This window comes from Lolium perenne, chromosome 2 (genome assembly GCF_019359855.2).
Source record: "Lolium perenne isolate Kyuss_39 chromosome 2, Kyuss_2.0, whole genome shotgun sequence".
Classification (NCBI taxonomy): Eukaryota; Viridiplantae; Streptophyta; class Magnoliopsida; order Poales; family Poaceae; genus Lolium; species Lolium perenne.
In genome coordinates, this window is record NC_067245.2 from 30,542,590 (window position 1) to 30,559,312 (window position 16,723).

Consider the following 16,723-nt stretch of genomic DNA (forward strand, 5'->3'; position numbering starts at 1 on the left):
GCGGTAACAGTTCTCTGTACAGATGTGCTGTTTTTTTGGATTGTTAAAAAATGAGAAAATACATGGAGCAACTATGTCTTCAGAAGGAAGGCACTCAAATCCGAGCATACAAGTATTCAAGCAGGGCGGTGTGTTTGTACAAGCAAACTTCTATAGTATGATCTTGAACTCTATTTGAGAGTGTAAGTTGATATGTAATTTGAACAACAAAAAATAATATTCAATTTTTTAGTCAGAAATCTTCAACCTCAAATCCAGAATCCCGAGTGAGATTGTTTTTACCTATAGGTGGAAATTTTAAATTCGAATTGGAAGTTGCAATTTTATATCTTTTGGAAAAAAAATTCAGCAGCCAATCACCCAATCTATTTTTCCTTTAAAAAAACCCGGTGGCTTTGACAGAGAAATTATTTTTTATTGGCGGCTGCTTGACAGAGAGAAGGTAATTGTGCAGGATCGAATCGGGCATGCACCATTTCCAGTAATACCCGGTTTTAGAACCCAAATCCACTAACAAAAACGGGTTAGAAACCCGAAAACGAATGAGCTTTCACCGTAAAACCCCATCCCGTTCTTCGCTAATCCCATTCCCACTCCGCTGCGCAACCCAACCACTCCGCCCCACCGAGAGGGAGAAGCTTCGAGGCGCTAGGGTTTCCCGTCCCGATGGCCGTCGCCGACGACACGGCGAAGCCCTCGCCGCCGCCGCCGCGGATCGTCGTCGTGGTGCTAGCGCTCGTGCCCTTCGTCCTCGCCCCAATGCTGGCGCTCGGGCGCATCGTCGGCGTCGCGGCCCAAGCGCTCCCCTACCTGGGCTACGGGGTCATCTGGGTTCTCGCCGCGGCCTCGGCTGCCAAGGTCGTGGCGGCCCGCGCCTGGGGCGACGGCTCCGCCCCCTCCGTGTTTCTCCAGGCGCTCACGGACGCGGCTTTCAAGGTCTCCCTACGCGGCACCTTTCTCTTGCTCGCGCTTGCCGCCGTTCTGCTGTGCGGCGCTTGCCTGGCCTTCATGGTTGCAGCTGTATCCGGCTCAGGTTCCGAGTTCAAGAAGGTAGTTTCGAAATAACCCCCTTTGGTCTTTGCTCCTGATGAAATTGTACAGAGTTTAAATTGTCTTGATGAGATGTAGTAGTAGTGTTCCATGTGAGTGTTCATCTGCATCGTTCGATTGAAAGAAACATTCGATATGCATATACTCATGTAGCTAGTTGGGGTTTTACTGAGATTGTTGTCCTCCCCAGGGCGCCCTTGGAGCATTCAAGCAGCACTCGACTCGGGAGTTTTTCCCCCGCACCGCAGTCCTTGGATGGGTCGCGTATGTGCCTTTTATGCTACTGCTTTTCACTGGTTATCTGATCCAAGACATGATGCCGTCACCTGTGGAGGGATCCATATCTAAGGGGGAAATGATTGGATCTGTGATTGTCGATGTGGGGGTAGTTGGCACCAGTGCAATATCCTGCTTTGTTGTCATTCCAGCTTTAGCACTGCGTAACTGGAGGGATAACCAGTCGGACAGAAAAGCAGGACTCACTGTCTGAGGTATATACCTTGCCCTTTTCTTTGGCTTCTCCCATGTCTATGAGCCATATGATCATCTCAACTAACGAGGCATAATTCGTGTATATCATTAGCCTTCCAATAACATGAAAATACTGCCTCCAGCGTTGTGTATCTGCAATCATTTCTCTTAGCTGAAGAACCTAATGCCTAGTGGTTGATTTTCGTCTGTTATATTAAACGAATCATCCTCCTTTTCGAAAAAGAAATTGAACCAATGAGACTTCTGCTATTCCCTCTGGTTGCTGCATATTATCATCCATCAAAACATTGGGATTATTCTCAATCTTTAATTGTGTGAGTGGACCACTGCTGTAATTCTAGTGCTGTATGTCTTTGGTGCGAAGTGATCATAAAAATGACCAGTATCATGTAATAGCTGAAGTAATATTTGCTGTTTACATTCCATTGTAGCCTATGATCATTGCTATCTGTGCTGATGGTGAGATTTAATAATAGCTGCTTGCTGCTTCAGAACCATTTGCAAGCACCTTTCTTATAAGCATGATCTTTCTAGTTTTAAGAATCGTGATAATGTGTGAGTTTTTTCTTCTTGTGTTGCAATTGTTGATCACTTTATGCCAACCACTTTTTGTGCATCCTAGTTAGACCTACAAGAGAGTATGCTTTCACGGCTGTTGATAGATGTTAGCTTTCCTAAGAATATATGCATTTCAAAATTAAAACAGATCTTCTTTGCTACAAGTTGCCCAGTTGACCAATCAGATGCTTACAGGGAGGTCAATCGCGGAAACCTAGTATGCATTGTTCATGTCATTTCCACGATTATTCTGATATAGCCGCTAAGAATTTATTCACCAAACCTCGAAAGCTGTAGATCTCAAATTTCAAAGGCCTCTGTCATTATGTCAGCCATCTTCTACTTTGTTGCATTATTTTGTTGTTCATATGCCTTGTTTTATCTGTTATGTACCAACTTGGCGCTTTGTTTTAGTGAAGATAGCAAATAGAAACTCAATTGGATTATTCAAGTAAGCAAACTATCATGGTGATATATAGAACAGACATACCCCCAACCCGTAGCTAGTATATACTTGCCTGTGGTGTTGTTCCGTGCCATTTTGTCGAAGTCCTTTGAAGGCACATGCTGATGTTCTAGTGAGAATTCTTCCTTTTAATGTGTGTTTTCAGTGTCCATTTATTTCCCTGAAAGGTGATTTGTTTCGCTAGAGAAATTTGTAAGAAATATTTTTGATATAGTATTTGTTGATTATATTTGCGCTTCTTGTGCTGAAGAATACTACTGTAGGGAGGTCAATTGCATAATGACATACATTTCATTCAGACAAGCTACAGGATGCCACTAGATCTACTGAAATTTCCTTCACTATTGATGCCATTCTCTCGTGCCATGTGGAGTGTGGATTGTGATGCTTTGCTCTGCCCACTATCCCTCATAGTGTAATGCATGCCAATTTATGAGGCTTGTGATCTCAAGCTGGTTTCCATATGTGGGTAACTACTGATTAGGCCATATTTACCATTGAGTGTTCTATAATTCTGATTCTGTTTTGAGCTAGCTACCATGTACACTGAATTTGCACTATCGAAGCTTGTGATCTGACGTGCAATTAGATCCTTCCCATTCTTGATCTAAAAAATCCCTGCCACTGGTCTAGTTGCACTGGCATGGTAGTGACCCTTGCCATAATGTTATCCTCTACATAGATCACTATATACGGTTTATAGTATTGGGTGTTTAAGTATTGTTAAACATACACATCCTCACTCAAGTGCTATTTGACGCTGCTAGTCTAATTAAATTATGATGGGCTTCTATATTGACAGACATAACCCTGAACTGAAGGTGTGAAGAAGCGCTGGGCAGATACAAGAGACTTCGCTGAAGATTATGGCCGCTGACAAGTACTGGATCACAGTTACATGTATTCCACGACTGTATATTGGTCCACTGCTAGTATTGCATGCTCCATGTGCTAGGAGCTCTCATAATTGTACATTGTGGTGTTTCATACGTCAGTGTTTACCTGCTGCTGGGATTGCCTGGAATACGTTTGAAACCCTGCCGGAGGATAGTGCTTTTCTAGGCCTATAAATTTGTTGTGTTTGCGGTTTTATGTTGGATAACTATTCGTTCTTTGCAAGAGGTGTTAGCTCTGGCAGTTATCATAGCATGATATGTGTGTGGCGAGCACGAATGTTATGTGTACAGTTTTGTAGAGTTTGTCTTGTGGGTCTGTCATCTTCAGTCCGCAGAGCTTATATCTTTGGTAACTTAGCTTTGTAGAAATTAGCAATCATGATCTTCAATCTATAACTACACATGTTTAAGTCGAAAAGGGTCACATATGTTTACTGTTTTGATCTTGCCTTTGATTCGTGTGGGCCTGTGGGGCAACATTTATGCGTGTTGTTTCTTGGAAAAATATTTGGCAGCTCGAGTTCAAAAGTAATCCACGGTGATCTTCAATCTATTTATTACCAGTGTTTACATCTGATGGTTACATATGAATTCTCATCTTGCTATATCATCATTATTTTGATTAAATTACATTAAGCTGCAACAGTATTTTGAATCTAGCTTAGACATTTCGTATCCCAAACAGGACGGTAGGTTTGTTAGAACTTACTCACCCCATTCTAAAATAAGTGTCTTAACTTTTCTAAATACAAATGTATATATAACTACAATGAATCTAGATACATTCGCATCTAGAGAAGAATTAGACACTTATTTTAGTATGGTATGTTCTAACTTTTAAGGCACTCGTCACGTGATCTATTTTTTGAAACAATAGCATGATCAACCAAAACTTTTAAATCATTTTGACAAATATGTGTGATCTCCACCAGTTCTTCATTAAATTCCGTCGTAGTAGTGGAAGTTTGGTCTAAAAGATTAGTATTGCTCACTTGTATAATCTTTTAACTGAGGATAAGTGAAATCCCCACTGCCCAATTTAGAGCTATGTAAGACAATATGCACCAAAAGGCTGAATTCTAGCCTTTTTCTCAGAAAATATCATCATCATTCTAGCACGAAATCCATAGTTCCCACTAAAACTTGCAATTAATAATAGTTTCTTTTAAAAATAGCAACAAATACATTTCAACAAATTCTAGCCTTTATTGGGTTTTATATAACTTTTTCTCTATTAATATATCGAGGTGCAAGGAAGAGGTGATTAGGAGGCGGCGGCGGCTAGAAAACCCATCTAGGGTTCGGTTCTCCTTGCCGATGATGCTGTTGGTCTGCTCTGCCTCCGGTGCCCTTGGGGCCTTCGAGGTGTGGAAGACCACGATCTCTCGTCGGTGGGGAGTTTCTGTTCTTTTCTTTAGGTTTTTTCAGTGTCTTTTTCGGGATTTCGAGGCGGCGGCGGCTAGAAAACCCATCTAGGGTTCGGTTCTCCTTGCCGATGATGATGTCGGTCTGCTCTGCCTTTGGTGCCCCTGGGGCTTTGGAGGTGTGGAAGACCACGACCACTTGTCGGTGGGGAGTTTATGTTCTTTTCTTTAGGTTGCTTTTCAGTGTCTTTTTCGGGATGGCGAGGCAGCAGCGGCGGCTAGAAAACCCATCTAATGTTCGTTTCTCCTTGTCGATGACGCTGTCGGTCTGCTCTGCCTCCGGTGCCCTTGGGGCCTTGGAGGTGTGGAAGACCATGACCTCTTGTTGGTGGGGAGTTTCTGTTCTTTTCTTTAGATTGTTTCTCAATGTCTTTTCCGGGATGGCGAGGCGGTGGCTACATCCTTAAGTCAGAATAAGGTCATCATGTCCTATCCTCGCTACGGTGGCGCGTGTAGTGCTGATCTCCTCCGATCCGGTCGGGTTTTGTATTCGTTGGTGCGATTTCATGTCAGTCTCTTCCATCTATGATCGTCATTATTGGTGATGGTTTCTCCTCTGGCGCGCTGATCCTTCGCGGCCTTAGCACGACGACTTATCGTATGTCTACTATAACAATCTCTACTACGGTAAGATTTGCCCAACTCCGGTGAGGACGGCAACACACTTTTGGCTCGTCTAGTGTTTGTAGTTTTCTCTAGGTGGCACCACTTATAATTTTTATTAGGTTGTTGCTGCTATTGTAAAATTTTCGGAAAAAAAATATCGAGGTGCAAAGTTTATGCGTTATTTCGAAAAACAACCGTGCAAGAATCAAGATCAATTGGAGACAAACTGTTTCAGATAATAACCGATTAAACCCGAAACCCACTAACCCAAACGGGTTAGAATCACCGTAAAACCCGACCCCGTGTTCTTCGCTAATCCCATTCAGCCATTCCCACAAACCCCTCACCCCGCTGCGCACCCCATCGAGAGGGAGAAGCCTAGCAGCTTCGAGCAGCTAGGGCTTCCCGTCCCGATGGCCGTCGCCGGAGACGCCGTGAGTCCCTCGCCGCCGCCGCCGCCGCCGCCGCCTCCGCCTCCGCCTCCGCCTCCCTCGGCGCGGACCGTCGCCGCGGTGCTGGCGCTCGTGCGCGCCGCGGCCCGACCGCTCCTCTGCCTGGATTTGGCGACTGCGTGGGTTCTCTCCGCGCTCGCCGCCGCCATGTCCCTGGCTCACCTCGCCTGGGGCGAGGCCTCCGCCGCCTTCCTTTTCCTCATGGCGCTCACGGTCGCGGCTCTCAAGGTCTCCATATGCATCCTCTTCCTCTTCCTCGTGCCAGCCGTTCTGCTGTGCGGCATCGGCCTCGCCTACGTGATTGCGGTTGAATCTCGATCTGGTTCTCAGCCCAGGAAGGTATCCCCGTGCACCTAACTCCCCCTGATCTTTACAGCAGCAGATACGATAGTTGACTGAGCTCTAGATTGTTACATTCGGGTTAAGTTGTCATGTATGGTTCAAGCTGTTCTCATAACTACTAGTACTAGTTCCCCATATTCGAGCTTAATTATCACTTCATCCGCACCATTCCAGTTCCGAACCATTCCGTAGCTCCATCTGATCCTTACTTCGATTGAATACTGCAGCAGATACTATATATACTAGCAGTATATGGTGGATGAGCTCTAGATTATTTCATTCGGATGATTAAGTTGTAGTTCAAGCTGTTCTAACGACTACTAGTACTAGTTCCTCATTCGAGCTTAATTATCACTTCATCTGCACCGTTCCAGTTTCGAACCATTCCATATATAATCATTGTCCATTCCCTGTGGCTTAACTGAAATTGCTGCCCTCCCCAGCGCGCCTTTGGACCAATCACGCGGGAGTCGATTCGGGAGTTCATTAAGTTTGTGTTTCCCCGTGCCGTGGTCCTTGGATTGGTCGCAGATTTGGCCTTCACCCTGCTAAGTGCTGCTGGCGCTCTGGTAATGTCGATGTCGCCGTCTGTGGTGGGATCGGTATCTCAGGGACAAATGATTGGTTCTGTGATCATGGATGTGGGGATGCTTGGCCTCCATGCGATATCTTGCTTTGTTATCATTCCAGCTTTCGCACTGCATATCTTGAGGAAGGACCAGGCGGACAGGAAAGCAGGACTCACCGTGGCAGTTTGTTGAGGTATATGCCCGCCCCTCGCTTCCCCTGCATCTATTGAGCCATATGATCGCCTAGTTAATGAGCCATATCTTCTGTACACTATAAACGTCCTAATAATACTGTTATATATAACCAATGATGGTTTTGCTATTCCCTCTTACTAATGTTGCATATCACCATTGATGACACACATTGGGATTAGTCTCAATCTTCAATTGTGTGAGTGGCCAACAGAGTGACAGACGCAATGCTACACTATGCCTTTCTTATGTAGTGATCATCGAAATGATTAATATCATGTATTAGAAGAAGTAATATTATTAATATAATCTGTTCATGTTCCATCGTAGACTATGATCCTTTCTATCTCTGCATTTAGTGAGATTATAAGAAAAGCTGCTTGCTGCTTCAGAACCGTTTGCAAGCACCTTTCTTAGAAGCATGATGTTTCTAGTTTCATGAATCCTAATAACGTGTGAGTTTTTGTTTTTGATTTTTGTTTTGCTTCGTTGTGTTGCAGTTGCAAACAAATGTACCGAGTAACACTTGTTAATGTTCATAATTTCAATGTAAACCAATTTTCCATGCATCCTAGTTGACCTACATGATATATGTTAACTTCCCTAAAAATAGTTGCATTTTTACATGGAATTAGTTTGTTACAAGTCTCCAATTGACCAATCAGATACTTACAGAGGGATCATCAGCAGAAACATAGTATACACTGTTCATGTTCAATCATTCCCGTGATTATTGTGATTGGGCAGATAACAGTTCATTCATTAGACCCATCTTAAGTTGTAGGCCTCAAATTTCGAAATGACCGGTCGTCGGGCATCTTCTACTTCATTGCATTATCTTGCTGTGTATTTTTGCCTTGTTTTATCTGTTATAAACCAACTTGGTTTTTCGTCTTAGTGATGATAGCAAGTAGATACTCAACTTTGGTTATTCAAGTAAAAAACTATGATGGTGGTGTTACATAGAACAGACCGTTAACTTAACTCGTAGCTAGTATGTACTTGCATGTGGTGGTGTTCCATGGCATTTTTGTAGAAGTGTCTTTGAGAACAAGTGTTGACGATGTAGTGAGAAATTCTTCCCTTTTACAGATTTCTACTGTCATTTTATTTCCCTAAAAGGAGATTTGTTTCACAAGAGGAATTTTTAAGAATTGTTTTTGAGAGTTCAATATGTTTTCATGTTAACTATAATGGCGCTTATTGTGCATTGTTTCTAAGAATAGTACTGTCAGATTGTCAAATTGCAGAAAGACAAATATGTTTTATTAAGACAAGCTACAGGATGTCACTAGTTCCATCGATTTTTTCCTGCTATTTATACCATTCTTTTGCGCCATATGGAGTGTGGATTGACTTGATTTTTTCTGCCTACTGGTCCTCATAGTGTATACAAATATATTGGGCTTGTGATCTCAAGATGGTTTCCAACTTTCCATGTGTGGGTAACTACTGATTAGGCCATCTTTAATAATCAACTGTTCTATAATTTAGAGTCTGCTCTGAGCTAGCTATCATGTACACTGAATTTGCACCATTGAGACACCCTGACTTCCCAAATTAGGCTGTTATCTGATTTGACGTGCAATTAAACCCTTCCCGTTCTTGATCTGAAAAATCCCTATCACTGGTCTAGTTGCACTGGCATGGACGCATGGTAGTGGCCCTTGCCATATTGGTATACTCTACATATATAGATTACTATATACACTTTATAATATTGGGTGCTTAATATTGTTAAAGATACGCATCCTCGCTCAAGTGCTATTTGATGCTGCTAGTCTAATAAAATCATGGGCTTCTGTATTGACAGCCATAACCCCGAACTGAAGATGTGAAGAAACCCTGGGCAGATACAAGAGACTTCGCTGAAGATTATAGCCGCTGACAAGTACTGGATTGTAGTTACATGTATTCACAATTGTATATTGATCCCCTTCTTAGTATTGCATACTCCTGTGCTAGGAGCTCTGATGATTGGACATTATGGCGTTTCAGACGCCAACCCTGCCGGAGGATAGTTCTTTTCTAGGCGAATAGATCTTGCCATGTTTGCAGTTTTATGTTGGATGACTACTGTTTCCTTGCAAGAGGTATAGGCTCTGTGGCATTTACCATAGAATGTCGTGCATGTGGCGATCTGGGATGTTATGTGTCTATAGTTTTGTTGAGCATCTTCATCTGTGTCTTCTGGGTCTGTATTCTGCAGGGCTCATATCTTCGGTAGCTTAAGCTTTAAAAATATGCAATCATGATCTGCAATCTACAACTAGGATGTTTAAGTCAGTGTTTAGTGTATTGATCTTGCCTTTGATTCATTTGGCGTAATACTTTTGTGTGTGTGTTTTTTTTTTGAAAAAAATCTTTGGTAGCTCGAGTTCAAAGTATTCAAACCTGGTCTTGAATCTATTTACTACATATGTATATATCGAATGGTTACTGTCAATGTTCTCATCTTGCCATGTAATCATTATTTTGCGTAAATTACATCGAGCTGAAACACTATCGTGAATCTAGCTCTAGATATTCTGTATCCGAAACAGGAGGGTAGGTTTGTTAGAACCAGTTCTACGTTAAAATTTACACACTTGTGCAGTCATAATAGTTTGACTCTAGTCTAAAAGATTAGTGTTGCTCACTTGTAAAACATTTTTCCGAAGGATAAGGAAACCTGTCGTCCAAATTCGAGTTCTGCAAAATATTCAGAATCCTGATTGGGATTTTTTTTTTTTGAATTTCTAGCTTGAAATCTAGAAATTTCATCAGAAACCTGCAAAAAATTGAAAGAAATTTGTAGCAACAAATCCAAACATTTCAACCGGCCCTCTGCTCCCTACGGTACCTGCTAGTTCTTAGGGGCATCATGTTGTAATCTCGAGTGTCCCTTTTCTTGAATTTGTATATAACTCCTTTTCTAAATATATCTAGGCGCAAAGCTTTTGTGTCTAGAAAAAATAAATCTGTGCAAGATCAAATGGATTTGGGGTTAAAACCAGATCCACTAACCCAAACGGGTTAGAACCCGAAAAGAAACAGCTTTTACCCTAAAACCCATCCCCTGTTCTTCGCTAATCCCATTCCCACGAACCCTCACTTCGCTGCGCAATCACCTCGAGAGCGAGCTAGGGTTGCCCGTCCAGATGGCCGTCGCCGACGGCGCCTTGAAGCCCTCACCGCCGCCACCGCCGCCCGCGCGGATCATCGTCGCGGTGCTGGCGTTCGTGCGCTTCATCCTCGTTCCGGTGCTGGGGCTCGTGCGCGTCGTCCGCGTCGCGGGCAGAGCGCTCCCCTACCTGTGCTTCGCGGCTGCGTGGGTCATCTCCGCGGGCTCGGCCGCCACGATCGTCGCACGCCACGCCTGCCGCGAGGGCTCCGCCCCCCTCGTCTTCCTCGAGGCGTTCACGGACGCGGCTTTCAAGTTCTCCATCTGCGGCATCTGTATCTTCCTCGCGCTCGCGGCCGTCCTGCTGTTCGGCCTGTGCCTGGTTGCAGTTCTATCTGGATCTGGTTCGAAGGTCAAGAAGGTATCGTGCAAATTACTCCTCTGACATTTACTTCGATCGAATTACAGTTGTGGATAGGCTAGTGACTGAGCTCTACATTATCAATTACGTTGCATACATAGTTCAACTGGTCCTGATGGCTAGCAATAGACTAATAGTGTTCCTTCCGTGGGGATAGGAAGTTAATTTAAATGTTTTTTTAACTCCATTCCATCATTCAGTTGTGCCCTTCCATTTTCGAACCATTCGATGTATACTCATCTCAATCTCAGTGGTTTCGCTTAAATTGTTGTGCTCCTCAGAGCGCCTTTGGAGCAATCAGGAAGGGGTCAACTCGGGGTTTGTCTGGGCTTCCCCGTGCTGTGGTCCTTGGATTGGTCGCAGATCTGCCCTTCATGCTGCTAATTGTCACTGGTCTTCTGGTAGTGATGATGACGTCGTCGCCTGTGGGGGGATCGATATCTCAGGGAGAAATGATTGGTACAATGATTGCGGAGGTGGGGATATTTGGCTTCCATGCAATATGTTGCTTCTTATCATTCCAGCTTTAGCGCTGGATGTCTGGAGGGATGACCGATCAGACACAAAGCCAGGACTTGGGGTTGCAGATTGTTGAGGTATATGCATTCCCCTATTCTTTGGATTCTCCTATGTACATGAGCCATGCGATCCTCTCAGCTGACGAGGCATATTTTATGTACATTATTAGCCTCATAATAACATGAAAATTGTGTCTCCCTCTAGTGCTGTGTATTTGTAGTCATTTATCTTAGCTGCAGAACGTACTGCCTACTTGCTGATATTTGTTAACATGGAGTATTAAACCATTGAGTGTTTTCCTATCTCCTGGTTGTAGCATTCATGACAAGAATTGGGATTAGTCTATCCTTAATTGTGTGATTGGCCAACTACCGCAATTCTATTGTATGCCCTTGCTACGAAATATCAGATATTCAGATGTTTCTGTCCGGAGCTGGTGATCTTTTCTATCGGTGCACATAGTGAGATAATAAAAAAAAACGTGTTTCCTGTTTCAGAACCATATGTGAGCATCTTTTTTATAAGCATGATGCAATTATATGCATACGAAACCAAGTAACACTTGCTAGTGCTGACAACTTTATGCCAAACCATATTTTTGTGCATCCCAGTTGGTCCTACAAGAGTGTTTGCTTTCACAGCTGTTGATAGATGTTAGCTTTCATAAGAAGTTTTGCATTTAAAATGGATCTTCTTAATTTGGTACAAGGCGCCCAGTAGACCAATCAGGTGCTTACAGACAGATCATAACCAGAACCTAGTATGCATTGTTTAGTCATTCTCGTGATTTTTGTGATTGGGCCACTAAGAATTTATTCATCAGACCCATCGTAAGTGGTAGGCCCACAAATTTTAAAGTGTTGGGACGTCGGGCATCTTCTACTTCATTGAATTATCTTGTTATTACTTGATTTATTTTATCTATTCTGTACCAACTTGGTGCTTTGTTTTAGTGAAGATAGCAAATAGAAACTCAATCTGATTATTCAAGCAAGTAAACTATGATGGTCATATATAGAAGAGACGATTCCCTTAATTTGTAGCTAGTGTGTACTTGCATGTGGTGTTGTTCCATGGCATTTTTGTAGAAGTGCCATTGACAACAAAAGTTGATGTTGTAATGAGATTTTTCTTCCATTTTACAGGTTTCAGTGTCCTTTTTATTTTATTTAAAGGTGATTTGTGTCGGAGTAGTTAGTTGTTAATTTTTTTTGATAGTTTTATATGTTTATTTGTTAATATATTTGTGCTTCTTGTGCAAATTTATTTTTTTAAAGAATACTACTGTCGTGGGCTCAATTGCAAAATTGCAACTATATTTCATTAGGGCATCTCCAGCGGCGCGGCGCATTTCGGACGCCCAAAAGTGGTCGCGAGCGTCCGTTTGCGTCGCCCCGCGGACATATTTTGTCCGCTCGTCCGTTTGCGTCTGGGTGTGCTCCCACCGGGGCGACCCATTTTTTGAATTGCAACATAGTAAAAACATTCAAAATAGTACATAAAAATGCATAAATACTATACAAAGTAGATCTATAGGCCTAGACTACTTGCTTTTCCTGACGGGCCGGCACCGTCGTTGCGTCGCTCCGTCGCCTGCTTCTCCGCCGCCTCCCGCGCGGCCGCTATGGATCGGTGCGCCGCCGCGTCCTCTTGCAGGCACTGCTCCAGCCTCGCGTTGGCGTCGTCGTCCTTAAGCGTCTCGAAAGACTCGACGAGGGCCCTCTGCTCCGCCGCCTTCTCCTCCGGCGTCGGCGCATCAGGGTCATCGGAGGACCAAGATATCTCCGAGTCGGAGTCCTCTGCAGCGGCGGCCGCTAGCCTGCGCTGTTCCAGCTCGGCGTCCAACGCCGCGTGGCCCGCCAGCTCGGCAGCTCCTCCTCTGCTTCCTGCGCCGCGAGTGCCAGGGCCGCGGCGTCCCTGACCGGGTGGAGGAGGTCGGTGCTGTCTTCGAAGTCGAACTCCTCGGAGGAGCTCGAGGCCGGAGGAGGTGGAGTGGGAGGTGAAGGTGGAGGTGGAGGCGCAGCAGCCTGGCCGCGTCCGGCGCTGCTCATGGTGGATCTGCTGGAGGCTGAGAGGAAGCGGCGCTACGGCAGCGGCGGCTGGGAGGAGATGAGATGCTCGCGCCCCTGTATATATAGGTCGGAGGCAGGGCGACGGCCGCGCCACGCGTGGCATCGCCATTACTACGTGCGCAGAGGTAGGCGACGGCCGCGCGCCACGCGAGGCATCGCCATTAACGCGGCCGCAGACTGCCGAAGCGACGCCTCGCTGCCAGTACTGGCGGAGAAGACGCATCGACGCTGCGTCACTGCCTGGCGGGCTCGACGAAACGTCCGCCAGACGCGAGCGGACACTTTCCGCGCCCGCCGAGCGTCCTCCGTAGACGCATCCTAGGCGCATATGGCCAGGTTTGCGTCTCCGAGGACGGCCCGGTCACTTTGCCTCGCCCCGCTGGAGCAGACCCCAGACGCATTTCCGGTCACGGCGGACGAAAACGGTCGCTCAGCGACCGTTTGCGTCGCGCCGCTGGAGATGCCCTTAAGACAAGCTACAAGATGCCAGTAGGTCCATTTTTATTTTTCCGCTATACTTTTGCTCAGTGTGGAGTGTGGACCTGCACACTTGTTAGGCTTGTGATCTCAAGATAGTTTCCATACGTGGGTCACTACTGATTAGGCCATCTTTTTATCATCAAGTGTTCTATAATTCAGAGTCTATTTTGAAATAGCTACCATGTGCGTTAAATTTACACCTTTTGAGGCACCCGGGCATTTCTAAATTAGGCTGTTATGAGGACCAACAATAATTACACTTTATATCCTGAGCTGCTATTGTTGTATTCTCCATGAGATACGATGCTCCACTATTGATATAAAGAACCCCCCTTGCTTGTCTAGTTACGCTGGCATGGTAGTGATCCTTGCCATATTGGTATACTCAGTATAGTACATACATCACTATATGCAGTTCATAATATCGGGTGTTTAGTATTGTTAACATCTGCACATCCTCACTCAAGTGCTATGTGATGCCGCTACTATAATAAAATTTTGGCTTCTGTATAAACAGACATAACTCTGAACTTGAAGGTGTGAAGAAAGGCAAGGGAGATAGAAAAGACTTCGCTGGAGATTATGGCTGTTGACAATTACTGGATTATAATTACTTGTATCCACGTCTGTATATTGTTGGTCCACTGCTAGTATTGCATACTCCATGTCCTAGGAGCTCTCCGTTGTGCTGTTTCAATGTTCAGTTGCTGCTGGAAGGCTGGAATACATGAGCGAGGGGTAACACCCTCCCAGAGGAGAGAGGACAATGCTTTTCTAGGTGTATAGAATTTGCCATGTTTGCAGTTCTATGTTGGGCGACTATATGTTTGCAAGTGGTTGGGAATGTGGTAGTCATCATAGAACGTTATGTCTGTGGCAATCTCATATGTTACATCCCTACAGTTAACTATCTTTGTTTCTTTCTTGTGGATATCGATTGGGCCAAACTCTAATGCTTCAATTTTGAAGTATGCAATGGTGATATTGAATCTGTTGCCACAAATGTCTAAATTGAAGGGTTACCGCTGTAAATGTTCTGATCTTTCCTCTGATTCAGGTGGGATAAATTTTATTTGCATTTGTTTGAATTGTTGAGAATAAGAGGAGGACTATGATTTAGGAAGGAAATTAAACACTCAGATCTGAGCCGCGAAGTACTCGAAGATGCCTACTTTTGCAGGTGCTTATTTGATGGTTATGATGGTCTTATTTTGTTCATGTTGTCATAACATGTTCGATATTCCTGGTCTCTTTGATGCTGAGCAGCTGAGGTCTTCTTGAGACTACGAAATGACTTCCTTTTGCGACTGGAGCCATTCTTGCAGTGATGATCTTCCCTCCACTCGCAAACCTGCACTTTTTTCTGACTGTTAATAGGATCGTTCCTGTTGATATACTACAATATGGTGGTCTTAAGTTTTCTATTGTCATACAATGGTATCACGTGAAGGCAATTCTGAGATATGCATGATAAACTACGGGTATATTTTAAAAAAGCTTTTGACAATTTATTCTATCAAGATTAGGCATTCGTTAATAAGTGGACTGTAGTCTTAAAAATCAAGCTCGAGACGGAAGGCCCAAACCCTCAGGTGCCATGGCCAATCGCGCGGAAGATTGTTTAGACTGAAAAACTCGGTTTGGACCTTTCTCTCAGAAATTCTCAACATCAAATTAAGAATCCAGAGTGAGATTCTTTTTTTAACTTCTTGCTCGATATACAGAAATCTCAAGGGAAACTTGCAACTAGTAACTTTCTAAAGAAATATATCAACAAATCCTAACATTTTACCCAGTTGATTGAAGGAGGAAAGGTAGCTGTGCAGGATCGATTCGGCCACGAACCATTGCCGATAACAACCGCCGGTACTTGACTTATATCAACTATTTAATCACTGTGAGAAGGTAACTTACCTAGAAAATTTTATTGTACTTGACTTATATCAACTATTTAATCATTGTGAGAAGCTAACTAATTTTTGTTCAATCACATGCACTATATTAGGTTTCGAATGGTGGGGATGAAGTTTTTTTATAAGGCAAATGCCTTTTTTAGGCTGAACAGTGGATAGGCCTTTTGTACGTAAAGAAACATACTTCTCGCTTTTTCCTTTCCCACAAGCCTCCTCACTCCGCTGCCCCACTCAACCACTCCGCCTCCTTTCGAGATCGAGGGGAGAAAGCTTTCGGGAGGTACGGTTTCTCGTTCCGAATTTCCGACGGCCATCATCACTGCAACGTGATGCTCTCACCGCCGCTGTCGCCAGCGCGGATCATCATTGCGGTGCTGGCATTTGTTTGATTCGTCCTCACCCCGATGTTGGGGCGTGTGCGTGTCGTCCGCGTTGTGGCCCGAGCGCTCCCCTACATGTGCTTCACGACGGCTTGGGTTATCTCCGCGGGCTCAGCCGCAACGATTGTCGCACGCCATACCTGCCGCAAGGGCTCTACCCTCCTCTTCTTTCTCGAGGCATTCACATGCATGGCTTTCAAGTTCTGCATCTGTGTCATGTTTCTCTTCCTCGTGATTGCAGCTGTTCTTCCGTGCGGCCATTGCCTGGCCTACCTAATTGCACTTGTATCTGGATCTGGTTGCAAGTTCAAGAAGGTACTATCCTGCAAATATATCCCTCTCATCAGATCTTTACTTCGATCAAATTACACTGCTAGTTATATAGGCTAGTGGCTGAGCTTGTAGTACATTGTTGCATTCGAATTAATCTGCCATGCATAATTCAAGTTGTCAAGACGACTAGTAATAGTGTTCCATGTGGGCTTATCACTTCATACACATCCTTTCATTTTCGGACCATCCCATATATATTCATGTCCATCCCTGTGTGTTTTGCTAAAATTGTTGTCCTCCTCAGACCGTCTTTGGAGAAATTACGTGGGAGTCGGATCAGGAGCTGTTTAAGTTTCCTGCGCAGTGGTCCTCGGATGGGTAGCATATCTGGCCTTCATCTTGCTAATTCTCGCTGGTATTCTGGCAATGATAATGTCCCCACATGTGGAGGAATCAATATCTCATGGACAAATGGTTGGTTCCGTGATCGTGGATGTGGGGATATTTGGCCTCCA

At 44.4% G+C, this 16,723-nt stretch overlaps 3 protein-coding genes across 4 annotated transcripts; all 3 read left to right on the plus strand.

Annotated features, from left to right (window-relative positions):
- The first annotated feature begins 576 nt into the window (after positions 1–576).
- On the plus strand, positions 577–3,680 carry LOC127331674 (uncharacterized). Of its 2 annotated transcripts, none has more exons than XM_051357856.2 (3): positions 577–1,050; positions 1,241–1,541; positions 3,388–3,680. In XM_051357856.2, exons 1-2 carry the CDS (start codon positions 667–669, stop codon positions 1,538–1,540), a joined length of 684 nt encoding a protein of 227 aa, XP_051213816.1. In that variant the 5' UTR covers positions 577–666; the 3' UTR covers position 1,541; positions 3,388–3,680. The 2 variants fall into 2 exon arrangements, with proteins under 2 accessions (XP_051213816.1, XP_051213814.1); XM_051357854.2 differs by having other exon boundaries at positions 579–1,050; positions 3,369–3,680.
- A 2,141-nt stretch (positions 3,681–5,821) lies between these two features.
- On the plus strand, positions 5,822–9,221 carry LOC127331673 (uncharacterized). The gene is made up of 3 exons (XM_051357853.1): positions 5,822–6,283; positions 6,730–7,048; positions 8,861–9,221. Exons 1-2 carry the CDS (start codon positions 5,906–5,908, stop codon positions 7,045–7,047), a joined length of 696 nt encoding a protein of 231 aa, XP_051213813.1. The 5' UTR covers positions 5,822–5,905; the 3' UTR covers position 7,048; positions 8,861–9,221.
- Positions 9,222–10,077: 856 nt separating this feature from the next.
- On the plus strand, positions 10,078–14,674 carry LOC127331675 (uncharacterized). Its single transcript, XM_051357858.2, has 3 exons — positions 10,078–10,571; positions 10,853–11,167; positions 14,160–14,674. The coding sequence occupies exons 1-2, from the start codon at positions 10,188–10,190 to the stop codon at positions 11,099–11,101; spliced, it is 633 nt and encodes a 210-aa protein (XP_051213818.1). The 5' UTR covers positions 10,078–10,187; the 3' UTR covers positions 11,102–11,167; positions 14,160–14,674.
- The last annotated feature ends 2,049 nt before the right edge of the window (positions 14,675–16,723 follow it).